The sequence below is a fragment of the Mustelus asterias genome, chromosome 21 (assembly GCF_964213995.1).
Source record: "Mustelus asterias chromosome 21, sMusAst1.hap1.1, whole genome shotgun sequence".
NCBI lineage: Eukaryota > Metazoa > Chordata > Chondrichthyes > Carcharhiniformes > Triakidae > Mustelus > Mustelus asterias.
This window is the reverse complement of record NC_135821.1, coordinates 13,754,448-13,770,019: the sequence shown is the minus strand read 5'-3', so window position 1 is coordinate 13,770,019 and position 15,572 is coordinate 13,754,448. Positions and strand designations below refer to the sequence as shown.

Below are 15,572 nucleotides of genomic sequence, written 5' to 3'. Positions count from 1 at the left end.
GCAGACACCGGGTGAGTGTGCAGACTCCACACAGACAGTGACTCAAAGCTGGAACCGACCCCGGGTTCGTGGCACTTTAAGGCAACAGTGCTTACCACCGTGCCACCCAAATAGGGGCCAAGGGATCTTTTGCTCCCTCGGCTTAATGACCGCCTCCGGCAGCCACAGTGCCGCCCTCAACCATTCTCTGGTTCACTAATGTTCCTTTTAGTGAAGGGAATCTGCCGTCCTTACCCGGTCTGGCTTACGTGTGACTCCAGAGCCACAGCAATGTGGTTGACTCATAACTGCCCTCTGAAATGGCCTAGCCAGCCACTCAGTTCAAGGGCAATTGGGGATGGGCAACAAATGCCCAGCCAGCGGCACTCACATTCCATGAATAAATAAAATGAATGCCTTATTTGAAAGGTGGCATCTCCAACAGTGCAGCACCCCCTCAGTACTGTTTGGGGCGTGGCACAGTAGTTAACACTGCTGCCTCACAGCGCCAGGAACCCGGGTTCAATTCCCGGCTTAGGTCACTGTTAAAGTTAAAGTTTATTTATTAGTCACAAGTAAGGCTTACATTAACGCTGCAATGAAGTTACTGTGAAATTCCCCTAGTCGCCACACTTCTGCGCCTGTTCAGGTCAATGCACCCTAACCAGCACGTCTTTCAGACTGTGGGAGGAAACTGGAGCATCCGGAGGAAACCCATGCAGACACGGGGAGAACATGCAAACTCCACACAGACAGTGACCCAAGCCGGGAATCGAACCCAAGTCCCTGGCGCTGTGAGGCAGCAGTGCTTGCCACTGTGCCGCCCACTGCCATATGTAGACTCCACACTATGTGTGGAGTCTACACGTTCTCCCCGTGTCTGCGTGGGTTTCCTCTGGGTGCTCCGGTTTCCCCCCACAGCCTGAAAGACGTGCTGGTTAGATACATTGGCCATGCTAAATTCTCCCTCAGTGTACCCGAACAAGTGCCGGAGTGTGGCGACTAGGGGAATTTCACAGTAACTTCATTGCAGTATTAATGTAAGCCTTACTTGTGACTAATAAACTTTACTTTTTTACTTACTAGTTAACTCACAAGCTTCTGCCTCCAAGGCGGGAGTCTGTGACCAACTGGGCCACAGCTGACGGTGAAGGTCACTGTGGGGGCGAAAAGTTGTGACGTTACGTTGACAGTTGGCTTGCGTGGGAGAGACACTGGAGGATTGTTGGGTCATTTTCCTCATTCTGCTGTTTGAAGGTGTCTGGACCTCTGAGCTACTGACCCGCGAACGGCTGTCGAGAAACCTCCAGCGGTACATTGAAGAGCGGCCCAAACTCGCTAAGAACTGGCCTGCCCTCACCTGTGCCCTGGGGCCAGGCGAACGCGCCATGCTACCCCAGCCCCGGCCGCCCAAAGCACTGAAGAAAGCCGCCCCCAAGCCGAGGAAAACCGCCCCCAAGCCGGAGATTGCAGTGGTGACGGAACCCCCAGGAGAAATCGAAACACCAGCTGGGAGAAATATTAAAAAGGACGAGTCATTCTGGGAATTTTATAACCAGCCTCTGCCTCTGCCATAAGCCAAAGATTGCCGGATCCACCCGCTTCGCTGAAGACAGTCTTGCATTTATATACCGCCTGCAGGACATCACAAAGCACTTGGCAGCCAATGAAGTGGATGCGAGTGGAATCGGCTGCCGTCAGTGGTGGTGGAGGCAAACTCAATAGGGTCTTTTAAGAGACTCCTGGATGAGTACATGGGACTTAATAGGATGGAGGGTTATAGATAGGTCTAAAAGGTAGGGATATGTTCGGCACAACTTGTGGGGCCGAAGGGCCTGTTTTGTGCTGTAGTTTTCTATGTTCTATGTTTCTATGTGAAGTCACTTTTGAAGGATAGTCAGTGTTGTAGGAAACAATTTTGTGCACTGCAAGATTCAACATACACCATTCCGAAGACATGGCATTCTGTCACCCTCATTCGGGGGAGGGCGATGGCCGAGTGGTATTATCGCTGGGCTATTAATCCAGAAACTCAGCTAATGTTCTGGGGACCCGGGTTTGAATCCCGCCACGGCAGATGGTGGAATTTGAATTCAATTTTTAAAAATCTGGAATTAAGAATCTCCCGATGACCATGAAACCATTGTCGGAAAAACCCATCTGGTTCACTAATGTTCTTTAGGGAAGGAAATCTGTCGTCCTTACCTGGTCTGGCCTACGTGTGACTCCAGAGCCACAGCAATGTAATCAAAAAGGAAAATCTCAGCAGGTCTGGCAGCATCTGTAAGGAGAGAAAAGACCTGACGTTTCGAGTCCAGATGACCCTTTGTCAAAGCCACAGCAATGTGGCTTAAGTGCCCTCAGGGATGGGCAATAAATGCTGGGCTAGCCAGCGACGCCCACATCCCATGAATGAATAAAAGAAATTCATCCTCAAGAACTTCTTCACAACTGACAACCTTTACTACCACCTGTCCCGATGTGACCTATGCCTATCTGCCCCTTAAACTGTCACCTTGTGCCACGGAATGCGACTGTTCATAGATCATTGAATCCCTACAGTGCAGAAGGAGGCCATTTGGCCCACCGAGTCTGCACCGACAACAATCCCACCCAGGTCCTATCCATGTAACCCCATGTATTTATCCTGCAAGTCCCCCTGACACTAAGGGGCAATTTAGCATGGCCAATTCACCTAACCCACACATCTTTGGATAGCGGGAGGAAACCGGAGCACCCGGAGGAAACCCACGCAGACACGGGGAGAATGTGCAGACTCCACATAGACAGTGACGCGGGGCTGGAAATGAACCCGGGTCCCTAGTGCTGTGAGACTACTGCCAACCACCATGCCACTGCTAGCCCACACCGATTGGCCACTCTGTCTACCTGTCCCCCACCAGCAGAGCCAACAAGATGCTTTTGAGAGCTCTCCCTCAGTGTGTCTCGCCCACAGCCCCCTAGGATGCAGTTGCCGCATCTGTCCGTCCAATTTAAAGGATCACATGGACAGATGATCTCTGTAGAAGCTTTCCGGTGGCACAATCTGCTCTTTCATCCACTAAAACCCTTCCCCAGTCTGGACAATCAACTCTGGGTTGTTACAAATGGTTGCTGTTAAGAAATGTCCACCTTGTTTGTGATCCGTGGTAACATAGAAACACAGAAGATAGGAGCAGGAGGAGGCCATTTGGCCCTTCGAGCCTGCTCCGTCATTCATTACGATCATGGCTGATCATCCAACTCAATAGCCTAATCCTGCTTTCTCCCCATAACCTTTGATCCCATTCGCCCCAAGTGCTATATCCAGCCGCCTCTTGAATACAATCAGTGTTTTGGCATCAACTACTTCCTGTGGTAATGAATTCCACAGGCTCACCACTCTTTGGGTGAAGAAATGTCTCCTCACCTCCGTCCTAAATGGTCAACCCTGAATCCTCAGACTGTGACCCCTGGTTCTGGACTCCCCCACCATCGGGAACATCCTCCCTGCCTCTACCCTGTCTAATCCTGTTAGAATTTTATAAGTCTCTATGAGATTCCCCCCCCTCATTCGTCTGAACTCCAGCGAAAACAATCCTAACCTAGTCAATCCTCATACATCAGTCCCGCCATCCCTGGAATCAGCCTGGTAAACCTTCGCTGCACTCCCTCGAGAGCAAGAACATCCTTCCTCAGAAAAGGAGACCAAAACTGCACACAATACTCTAGGTGTGGCCTCACCAAGGCCCTGTATAACTGCAACAATACATCCTCGCTCCTGTACTCGAAACCTCTCGCAATGAAGGCCAACATACCATTTGCCTTCTTTACCACCTGCTGCACCTGCATGCTTACCTTCAGTGACTGGTGCAGAAGGACACCCAGGTCCCGCTGCACACTCCCCTCTCCCAATATACAGCCATGGACAGTAACGGACTCAAGTTTGTTGTTTTTTTTCAATGCCAAGCTGTGTTCCTGGCTGCCTTGTGAAATTGAAGTTCTGTCCATCGCAGCTTCTATCAAACACTTCAGCCCTTAGTTAGCAATTCATGTTAGCATTCATTTCTAGAGGGCTAGAATACAAGAGCAGGGATGTGCTGCTGAGGCTGTATCAGGCTCTGCTCAGACCCCATTTGGAATATTGTGAGCAGTTTTGGGCCCCGTATCTAAGGAAGGATGTGCTGGCCTTGGAAAGGGTCCAGAGGAGGTTCATAAGAATGATCCCTGGAATGAAGAACTTGTCATATGAGGAATGGTTGAAGACTCTAGGTCTGTACTCATTGGGAGTTTAGAAGGATGAGGGGGGATCTAATTGAAACTTACAAAATACTGAGAGGCCTAGATTGAGTGGATGTGGAGAGGATGTTGCCACTAATGGGAGAGACGAGAACTCGAGGGCACAACCTCAGAGTGAACGGACACTCCTTTAAAACTGAGATAAGGAGGAATTTCTTCAGCCAGAGGATGGTGAATCTGTGGAATTCATTGCCACAGAAGGCTGTGGAGGGCAGGTCATTGAGTGTCTTTAAGACAGAGATAGATAGGTTCTTGATCAATAAGGGGATCAAGGGTTTACAGGGAGAAGCCTGGAAAATGGGGATGAGAATCATATCAGCTATCTTTGAATGGCAGAGCAGACTCGTTTGGCTGTTCAACCCATGTTGAATTTTCCCCATCAGTCTGGCTTGTTCTTGCATACCCCTTGCTGCCAACTGAGTTATGTATGGTGTCTACAGTTCCAATGGTGTCAGAAGTATCAGTTACTGAGCCCATGTAAGCTCCTTTGATGGATCCCAGAGTCCTGTCTCAATCACTGCCTTTGGGACGAATCACTGAGCTTTCCCCCTCCCCGACATGGTGACATTGCTATCTGATCCAGGGTCACTGCCTTTATCTCCTACTCCTTGCCGCCTCCCTCCCTGGCTTCTGATCCTATTTGCACCGGCTTGAATCACACCTAGCCCTGTTCCCTCAATGCCTGGTTTAAGATGGTCCATTTGCCAGAGAGGTACCCGCAGTCCACCTCGAGACTTTTATACTCCTTGGTTGTTGGAGGTAGTTGAGTGCTGAATAAACCCTGGTGGCTAGAGGGGAGGCCTTTTCCATGAAATGTATTTTTGATTCATTCATGGGACATGGACATTGCTGGCTGGGCCAGCATTTATTGCCCATCCCTGGTTGCCCGAGGGTAGTTGAAAGTCAACCACATTGCTGTGGCTTTGGAGTTACATGTAGGCCAGACCGGGTCAAGACAGCAGATTTCCTTCCCTAAAGGGACATTAGTGTTCCAGATGGGTTTTTCTGACAATTGACAGTGACGATATAGTGGTTAGCACTGCTACCTCACAGTGCCGGGGACCCGGGTTTGATTCCCAGCTTGGGTGACTATCTGTGTGGAGTCTACACGTTCGTCCTGTATCTGCCTGGGTTTCCTCCGGGTGCTCCGGTTTCCTCCCACAGTCTGAAAGACGTGCTGGTTAGGTGTATTGGCCATGCTAAATTCTCCCTCAGTGTACTAGGAATCTCTATCTCAGGAATGAGATAGAGAATCTGGTGAACTGGAGCGATGACAATAATCTCTCCCTCAATGTCAACAAAACAAAGGTATAGTCGTCGACTTCAGGAAGTGTAGTGGAGAACATGCCCCTGTCTACATCAATGGGAACAAAGTAGAAATGGTCGAGAGCTTCAAGTTTTTAGGTGTCCAGATCACGAACAACCTGTCCTGGTCCCCCCATGCTGACACTATAGTTAAGAAAGCCCACCAATGCCTCTACTTTTTCAGAAGACTAAGGAAATTTGGTATGTCAGCTACGGCTCTCACCAACTTTTACAGATGCACCATGGAAAGCATTCTTTCTGGTTGTATCACAGCTTGGTATGGCTCCTGCTCTGCCCAAGATCGCAAGAAACTACAAAGGGTCGTGAATGAAGACCAGTCCATCACGCAAACCAGCCTCCCATCCATTGACTCTGTCTACACTTCCCGCTGCCTCGGAAAAGCAGCCAGTACAATTAAGGACCCCACACACCCTGGACGTACTGTCTTCCATCTTCTTCCGTCGGGAAAAAGATACAACAGTCTGAGGTCACGTACCAACCGACCTAAGAACAGCTTCTTCCCTGCTGCCATCAGACTTTTGAATGGACCTCCCTCGCACTAAGTTGATCTTTCTCTGCACCCTAGCTATGACTGTAACACTACATTGTGCATTCTCTCCTTTCCTTCTCTACGAATGGTATGCTTTGTCTGTATAGCGCGCAAGAAACAATAGTTTTCACTGTATAGTCATACATGTGTCAATAATAAATCAAATCAAATCAAATCAAACCAAACCCGAACAGGCGCCAGAGTGTGGCGACTCGGATATCTTCAGAGTAACTTCATTGCAATGTTAATACAAGCCTACTTGTGATACTAATAAATAATCTTTAAACAATGGTTTCATGGTCATCAGTAACTTCTCAATTCCAGACATTTTTTATTGAGTTCAAATGTATTTGTCTACCCAGTATGCACACCATTTGCTGTGATTCCTATGCATGAGTTTGGACTCAGCCTTTTGCAAAGATGTTTATGTTTCTCACATTTATGATGTTGCTTTCTTTGGCCAACTATGTTTACTTGAGTGCATTTAAAGGACATTGCTTACGTGTATCCATCTTAGACTTTCTTTGGGCATCATACATGATGGGTTTGTGATTTACAGATGAGAGCAAGAGAAAGAAAGAGGTCACGCTACTATAGGTAGCCTTCTGGGGCCTGGGAGCTCCCTTATCTGTGTGGCCATCTTGTCTTATTGAATTATTTTTCCCCACAAAAGGAAAAAATAATTCCAAATGGTCATATACTGGAGTTCCATTTTGAGACCATGTAGTCATAGAATCCCTACAGTGAAGAAGGAGGCCATTTGGCCCATCAAATCTGTACTGACAACAATCCCACCCAGGCCCATCCCCGCAACCCCACACATCTACCCTGCTAATCCCTCTGACACTAAGGGTCAATTTATACATAGACATAGAATCATACAGTGCAGAAAGAGGCCATGCGGCCCATCGAGTCTGCATCGACCACAATCCCACCCAGGTCCTATCCAATAACCCCATACATTTAACCTAGCTAATCCCCCTGAAACCTGGGTAAATTTAGCATGGCCAATCCACCTAACCCGCACATCTTTGGACTGTGGGAGGAAACTGAAGCACCCGGAGGAAACCCACGCAGACACAGGGAGAACGTGCAGACTCTGCACAGACAGTGACCCGAGGCCAGAATTGAACCTGGGTCCCTGGCGCTGTGAGGCAGCAGTGCTGACCACTGTGCCGCCATGTCGCCCAAAACTAAATATGTACTATTCATACATTCCCGAGGCCCATATCGACACCATTTGCCATGGTGGAATTCATACCCAGGTCCCCAGAACATTAGCTGAGTTTCTGGATTAATAGTCTAGCAATAATACCACTAGGCCATCGCCTCCCTCAGATGTACAAGACCGGTTCGGATAAATTTTACTGTTATTATTTTTTGAGTCGCACGGCTTTGTGGCTGCATTAAAGTTTCGACATTTTCACCTTGTAACCATTGTCTTGTCTTAATCACTGCTGCGGGAGAAATCCCGCGATCCTGTTTTGTGCCAATTTGAAAGTAATTTGATTTGATTTGATTTATTATTATCACATGTATTAGTATACAGTGAAAAGTATTGTTTCTTGCGTGCTATACAGACAAAGCATACCGTACATAGAGAAGGAAAGGAGAGGGTGCAGAATGTAGTGTTACAGTCATAGCTAGGGTGTAGAGAAAGGTCAACTTAATGAGGTAGGTCCATTCAAAAGTCTGTCGGCAGCAGGGAAGAAGCTGTTCTTGAGTTGGTATGTGACCTCAGAGTTTTGGATTTTTTTCCCCACAGGAGAACGTGGAAAAGAGAATATCTGGGATGCGTGGGGTTCTTAATTATGCTGGCTGCTTTTCCGAGGCATCAGGAAGTGTAGATAGAGTCAGTTGATTGGAATCTGGTTTGCGTGATGGACTGGGTTTCATTCACGACCTTTTGTAGTTCCTTGCGGTCTTGGACAGAGCAGGAGCCGTACCAAGCTATGATACGACCAGAAAGAATGCTTTCTATGGTGCATCTGTAAAAGTATTTTCCCTTCTTTGATTTTTTTTACAAGCAAACTAACCAAATATTAGCAAGTGCCTGTTCTTAATGTCCACTGTTTGGAGGTTGTTATACTGAGTAATGGAATGAAAATGCTCATTAACAAGAGAATAAAAAAGAAGTTAACAAGGAAGCCTGACAGTCAAACCGCCAGGTGAGTTCATGTATGTATCTGGCCTGGCAGTTTGTGGTAGCTGGCCTGGGGCCAGAGCTATTCGGGGTTTGATTCTTTCAGTTCTTATTAATTATATTCAGTTATTCAGTTCAGTATTAATTATAATTGGATGTAAATCAGAGCAAAATACTACGGTTGCTGGAATCGGAAAGAAAAACAGAAATTGCTGAGATTTTCTGTTTTTGTATAATAGGATCTATATTTTCATGTGAAGGTAGATTATTGAATGAGAGAGGAAAGGAATGGAAAGATATGAAAGAATATAAATATAAAAGAATGAAGGAGGGAAAGGGCTCTTGTGACCCTTTATATTATTATTGGCGTTTGCAGCAACTCCAGCATGAACCCACTACAAGGAAGGCCAAAGCCTGCAGGCCCCAGGAACCTCCTGTTGACTACAACTCCCAGCCTGCCTTTCGGGCGGCTGCCTACAACTCCCAGAGAGCAGTGCATAATCTGGGCCGCTGGGGGGCGCTCGAAGAGGTGCCGACAACACGGTTATCGCCTGCGCCTGGTGGAGGAGGCGGGACCTGGTTTGCGCCTGCGTGTTGCGGAGGAGGGTGATCGGGGTTCATGCCTGCGCGGTGCAAAAGGAGCGGGGACTCGGGTTCGCACCTGCGCATTGTGGGGGAGGAAACGGGCGGATTATGCGCCTGCGCATTGCAGAGGAGGCGGGACTCCATTTGCGCCTGAGTATTACTGGGGGAGGGGGGGAGGGGGAGGGTCACGTTTCGCGCCTGCGTCTTGCAAAAGAGGCGCGTTTCGTTGCGCACATGCGCAGGACGTGAAGGGTGGTTCCCGTTTCGCGCCTGCGTGTTGCAGAGAAGGCGGGAGCTGATCTGCGCCTGCGTGTTGCAGAGGAGGCGGGAGTTGATCTGCGCCGGCGCGTTGCGGGTTCCCGTTTCGCGCCTGCGTGTTGCAGAGGAGCCGAGAGTCGGTCTGCGCCTGCGCGTTGCAGAGGAGGCGGTGGTTGATCTGCGCCGGCGCTTTGCGGGTTCCCGTTTCGCGCCTGCGTGTTGCAGAGGATCTGAGAGTGGGTCCGCGCCTGCGTGTTGCGGAGGAGGCGGGAGTTGATGTGCGCCTGCGCGTTGTGTGGACGGGAGGCAGGGCGGCAGATGGCAGCTAAAGATGGCGGAGGGGAAGGAGCCGAATAACAAGTGGGTTCGGCTCAATGTCGGCGGCACTCACTTCCTGACCACCAGGCAGACCCTGTGCCGTGAGGAGAAGTCGTTCCTGTACCGCCTGTGCCAGGAGGAGAGGGAGCTGCTGTCGGACCGGGTGAGTGCGCGGCGGGAGGGGGTTAGGCTGGGGGAGTGAGGGGCAGCAGCACAAAGGGCCATGAACAACCCCGGGGGAGGGATCCTGGCATCAACTCACCACTGAAACAGGGGTATCAGTGTCAAAAATAATCTCTGCATTTATATATTAAAGTTTATTTATTAGTGTCACGAGTAAGGCTTACATTAACACTGCAATGAAGTTACTGTGAAAACCCCCCAGTCGCCACACTCTGGCGCCTGTTCGGGTATGCTGAGGGAGAATTTAGCACGGCCGAATGGACCTAGCTCGCACTAAGTTGACCTTTCTTTACACCCTAGCGTTGACTAACACATTCTGCACTCTCTCCTTTCCTTCTCTATGAATGGTATGCTTTGTCTGTATAGCGCGCAAGAAACAACACTTTCCACTGTGTACCAATACATGTGACAATTCAAAATTGATGCACCTAACCTGCACATCTTTGGACTGTGGGAGGAAACCCACACAGACACTGGGAGAACGTGCAGACTCCACACAGACAGTGACCCAAGCCGGGAATCAAACCCGGGTCCCTGGCACTGTGAGGCAGTAATATTAACCACTGTGCTACTGTGCCTTTCAGCATCAAAGGAATTCCCAGTGTTTCCCAGTCAGTGAGTGCCAACAGAAAAATACAGGTAGGGACAGATCACGTGAATATTATGTTACATCCAGTTATCAGATGGGCTGATTTCAACTAATGTGGTAGAATTTACAATAATCACAAGAGATAGAGTATTCGAGAAACTGAAGGGGCTAAATATGGACAAGTCACCAGGACCCGATGATCTGCACCCAAGATTTTAATTGAAGTGGCTGCAGAGATTGTGGACCCATTTTGTAGCTTGCTAAATTCCGGGAGGGTTCCAGAAGATTAGAAAATGGCCAATGCGACGCCTTTGCTCAAAAAGGGAGAAAGGCAGGGAACTTTAGGCCAGTTAGTAAAATGCTGGCGTCAATAATCAAAGAGGAGATAGCTAATTATTTCAGAAAGCTGAATATAATCAAATGTAGTCAACTTGGTTTTATGAAGGGTACGTTTGACAAATTTGCCGAATTCTTTAAGGATAAAATAGATAGAGGGGAACCTGTAGATGTAGTGTATTTAGACTTCCAAAAGACATTTCACAAGGTGCTGCATAAGAGGCCCCCATGGAATTGGAGGAAGTGTGTTAGCATGGATTGAAAACTGCATGTCCAGATAGAAAACAGAGAGTTGAAATAAAAGTAAGCCTAGTCGGTAGGGACATGTTCGGCGCAACATGTGGGCCGAAGGGCCTGTTTGTGCTGTAGCTTTTCTATGTTCTATGTTTTCAGCGTGGAAAGGTGTAACTAGTGCAGTATCGCAGGGATTAGTTCTTGGCCTGCAATCGTTCACTATTTACATTAATGACCTGGAGGAAGGAACAGAGTGTAACATTTCCAAATTTTGCCGACGGTATGAAGCTAGGTGGAAGGGCAGGTTGTGAAGAGGATATTGTGATTCTGCAAGATAGATTGGGTGACTGGGCAAAAACCTGGCAAATGGAATTTAATGTGGGGAAGTGTGAGGTCATGCACTTTGGTAGCAGGAATCAACAGGCAGATTATCTAAATGGAGAGAGACTGCAGGTGAGTGAAGTACAAAGGGATCTAGGTGTTCTAATGCATGAATCACTGAAAGCTAGCAAACAGGTCCAACAAGTAGTTAAGAAGGCCTGGTGACAGGGTAGATGGTGAGATGTTTTCACTGGTGGGAGAGTTTTGAACAAGGGGACACAGCGACAAGATAAAGGGACGGTCGTTTAAAACTGAGGTGCGTAGAAATTTCTTCTTGGAGAGGGTGGTGAATCTCTGGAATTCTCTGCCCCAGAGGGTGGTTGAGGCTGGATCATTAGAAGTATTTAAAGTGGAGTTGGATAAATATTTAGATCGAGGAATAGACGTCTATGGAGAAACAGCACAAAAAAGGAGCAGAGACCGACATCATACAATATCGTCATAGAATCCCTACAGTGCAGAAGGAGGCCATTCGGCCCATCGGGTCTGCATCGACCACAATCCCACCCAGGCCCTATCCCCATAACCGCACTTATTTATCCTGCTAATCCCCCTGACACTAAGGGTGAATTTAACATGGCCAATCAGCCTAACCCGCACATCTTTGGACATAGATCAGCCATGATCGTATTGAATGGCGGGGCAGGCTTGTAGGGCCTGGTGGCCGCCTCCTGCTTCTAGTTTTTGTGAAATACTTTCTTGCAGCTTAGTCATATTGTAATATAGGCAGCACAGCAGTCAGATTGTGCACAGTAAGCTCCCAGTACAGCAATGAGATAATGAACAAATAATCTGGGTTTTCTTTTGGTGTTATATGTTGGTCAGGACACCCAGAAGAGTTCCTCTGCTTTTTGATATAGTGACATGAGATATTTCAGATCACTTCTAAAGGAATCAAGTTTAAAATCTTGGTTGTGTTTCTGTAGTGTAGTGGTTATCACATTCGCCTCACACACAAAGGGTCATCGGTTCGAAACTGGGCAGGAACATTTCCCAACAGATGCAAGCTCCCAAGCGACAGGGCAGCATTTTATTTTATTCATTAGTGGGACATGGGCGTCGCTGGCTGGTCAACATTTATTGCCCATCCCTAGTTACCCTTAGAGGGCAGTTGAGAGTCAACCACATTGCTGTGGCTCTGGAGTCACATGTAGGCCAGACCGGGTAAGGACGGCAGATTTCCTTTCTGAAAGGACGTTAGTGAACCAGATGGGTTTTTCCGACAATGGCTTCATGGTCATCAGTAGATTGCAGATTTTTTCTTTTAATTGAATTCAAATTCCACCATCTGCCGTGGCGGGATTCGAACCCGGGTCCCCAGAACCTTAGCTGAGTTTCTGGATTAATATTCTAGTGATAACACCACTTGGCCATCACCTCCCCTTGTTTCCTCCGTACTGCACTGGAGGGTCAGCCTTGATGTTTGTGCTCGAGTCCAGGAGTGGCACGTGAATCCACAACCACCTGAAGCAGATCCTGGAGCTTAATTTAATACAGTTGATGTAGAGAATGTGAGGATCAGAACAAAATACTCTGGATACTGAAATTGGAAAAGAAACAGCAGGCCAGGCAGCATCTTTGGAGAAAGCAGAGTTAGTGTTATTTAAATGGAGAAAGATTGCAGAAAGCTGCAACACAAAGGGACTTGTGCGCGAAATACAGAAAGCTAGCACGCAGGTACAGCGGGTAATCGGGAAGGCTAATGGAATGTTGGCCCTTATTTCAAGGGGGTTGGAGTATAAGAGTAGGGATGTCTTGCTGCAATTTTACAGGGTACTGGTGAGGCCATATTTGGAGCACTGTGAGCAGTTTTGGTCTCCTTATTTAAGGAAAGACATTTTTATCAATTTCTGTCTTGAAGACGCTCAACGTCTCGGCCTCCACAGCCCTCTGTGGCAATGAATTCCACAGACTCACCACTCTCTGGCTGAAGAAATTTCTCCTCATCTCTGTTCTAAAGTGACTCCCTTTTATTCTAAGGCTGTGCCCCCGCGTCCTAGTCTCCCCTGTTAATGGAAACAACTTCCCTACGTCCATCCTATCTAAGCCGTTCATTATCTTGTAAGTTTCTATCAGATCTCCCCTCAACCTCCTAAACTCCAATGAATATAATCCCACGATCCTCAGACGTTCATCGTATGTCAGGCCTACCATTCCTGGGATCATCCGTGTGAATCTCCGCTGGACCCGCTCCAGTGCCAGTATGTCCTTCCTGAGGTGTGGGGCCCAAAATTGCTCACAGTACTCCAAATTACTTCATTGGAGGCAGTTCAGAGAAGGTTCACTCACTTGATCCTTGGAAGGTGGATTTGTCTCAGAGGAAATGAGGGACTCATTGGAATTTAGAAGAATGAGAGGTGACTTCATTGAAACATCTAGGATTCTTAAGGGGCTTGACATGGTAAATGCTGAGAGGGTGTTCCCCCTCATGAGAGAGTCTAGGATCAGAGGGCACAGTCTCAGGATAAAGGGTCAATTTAAGACTGAGATGAGGAAGAATTTCTTCTGAGGGTGGAGAGTCATAGAGGTTTACAGCATGGAAACAGGCCCTTCGGCCCAGCTTGTCCATGCCACCCCTTTGTAGTTTGTATCAAGTCTTGGGAACTCCTTGCCACAGAGAGCTGGGTGGTGGTGGTGTGTGGGGGCGGGGGGGGGGGGGCAGACTCCTTGCGCATATTTACGGCTGAGATGAATAGATTTTTATCAGTAGGGAAATCAAGGGTTATGGGGAAAGGGCAGGAAAGTGGACGTGAAGAATGTGGGATCAGCCATTATTCCATTGAATGGCAGAGTCGGCTTGAGGGGCCGAACGGCCACCTCCTGTTCCTATTTCTTATGATCTTGTGGTCACAGCGGTTAGCACTGCTGCCTCACAGCACCAGGGACCTGGGTTCGAATTCTGGCTTGGGTCACTGTCTGTGCAGACTAGGGGATTTTTCACAGTAACTTCATTGCAGTCTTAATGTAACCTACTTGTGACACTAATAAATAAACTTTAACTTTCAGGTTGATGACTTTTGTCAGAATTGGAAAACATTAGTGATACAATCATTCTTAAGCAAGTAGAGTCGGGGGGGTGGGGGAAAGGGGCAGGAAGAGAACCATGATCTATGATGGGGTGGGGGGGAGGCAGGAGTGATTAAATGACAAAAAGGAGGATGGTGCATGACACATTAGATCGTAATAGGACAAATAAAGAGGAGGAGGTGTGAATGGTTACAGCAGAATTTGCAGGAGCGGGGACAGGGGGGGAAGTCTGGTAAGCAGCAGAAGGCCCTCGTGCTTAGGAATGCAGTGGAGAAAGGTAGGAACACCCTAGGGTGTGAAGTCTTGATACAGTCAGCGCAAGGGAGAATTGCACAGACTCGGGAGGGGCTCTCGGAACAGCAGCGAGAGAGTGTTGCAGATATTGTATAATAACAATGGGACTTTGGAGAGATTGCTACTAGTCAGTGAACAAAAGAATCTCTATAATCATGGATCAGTCCTCATTTAGACTATCAGGCGAGTCTACACAAAGACTGACTGTCAGGGCAATATCAGCATGCAGTGCGATCCCGAAACATCGTCTCAGGATACGGGGGTCAACCTTTTTGGACAGAGATGAGGAGAAATTTCTTCACCCAGAGAGTGCCTGAGCCTGTGGAATTCACTACCACAGAAAGCAGTTGAGGCCAAAGCGTGGTGTGATTTCAAGAAAGAGTTAGACGTAGCTCTTAGACCATAAGACATAGGAGCAGAATTAGGCCACTCGGCCCATCGAATCTGCTCCGCCATTCAATCACGGCTGATATTTTTCTCGTTTCTTGGGGGCAAAGGGAATCAAAGGGGAAGGCGGGATCAGGCATGATCATAATGAATGGTGGAGTAAGCTTGAAGAGTCGAATGGCCTACTCCTGCTCCGATTTTACAGTGAAAACTTGGAAGGCTACATATGCATAATAGGAGGTAGTGATCAAATCCAGTTGGTGTGAACTAAAAATGCAAACGTACAGCATTTGGAAAGAGAAGAGGCAGAGTTGTGGCATTTTTAGTGCACACCCTTCATCAGAGCTAATGTAAGGTTGAAGTTTAAGGGTCCATTTGTTGACCTTAACCACAGGCATTGCGATATTCCTTAAAATGGCCACCGCAATTATGATCTCAAACTTCGGTATGAGTCTTGAACGTAAAATTTAAGTTTTAATCTGAACATTAATCTCAGTCAGTTTAGACCAGGCAACTAGTGGATAAAGTAACCGATGCCATCTTGATGGTCTGGGCTACGTTTCTGAATGGCGCCCGGGACCCGGGTTCAATTCCGGTCTCGGGTTCAATTCCGGTCTCGGGTGAACTGACTGTGTGGAGTTTGCACGTTCTCCCCCTGTCTGCATGGGTTCCCCCCCTCTGGTTTACTCCCACACCCCAAAAACATGCAGGTTAGGTTGATTGGC

The 15,572-nt window shown here is 47.9% G+C and overlaps 1 protein-coding gene across 1 annotated transcript in view; it reads left to right on the top strand.

Annotated features, from left to right (window-relative positions):
• The first annotated feature begins 8,840 nt into the window (after window positions 1-8,840).
• The window catches only part of LOC144509083 (BTB/POZ domain-containing protein KCTD5-like), a 31,207-nt gene continuing 24,475 nt past the window's right edge, over window positions 8,841-15,572 (top strand). The window contains exon 1 of the mRNA XM_078237419.1: window positions 8,841-9,579. Within this exon, the coding sequence (XP_078093545.1) occupies window positions 9,430-9,579 (150 nt within the window). The 5' untranslated portion in view covers window positions 8,841-9,429. The remainder of the gene's footprint in view (window positions 9,580-15,572) is intronic.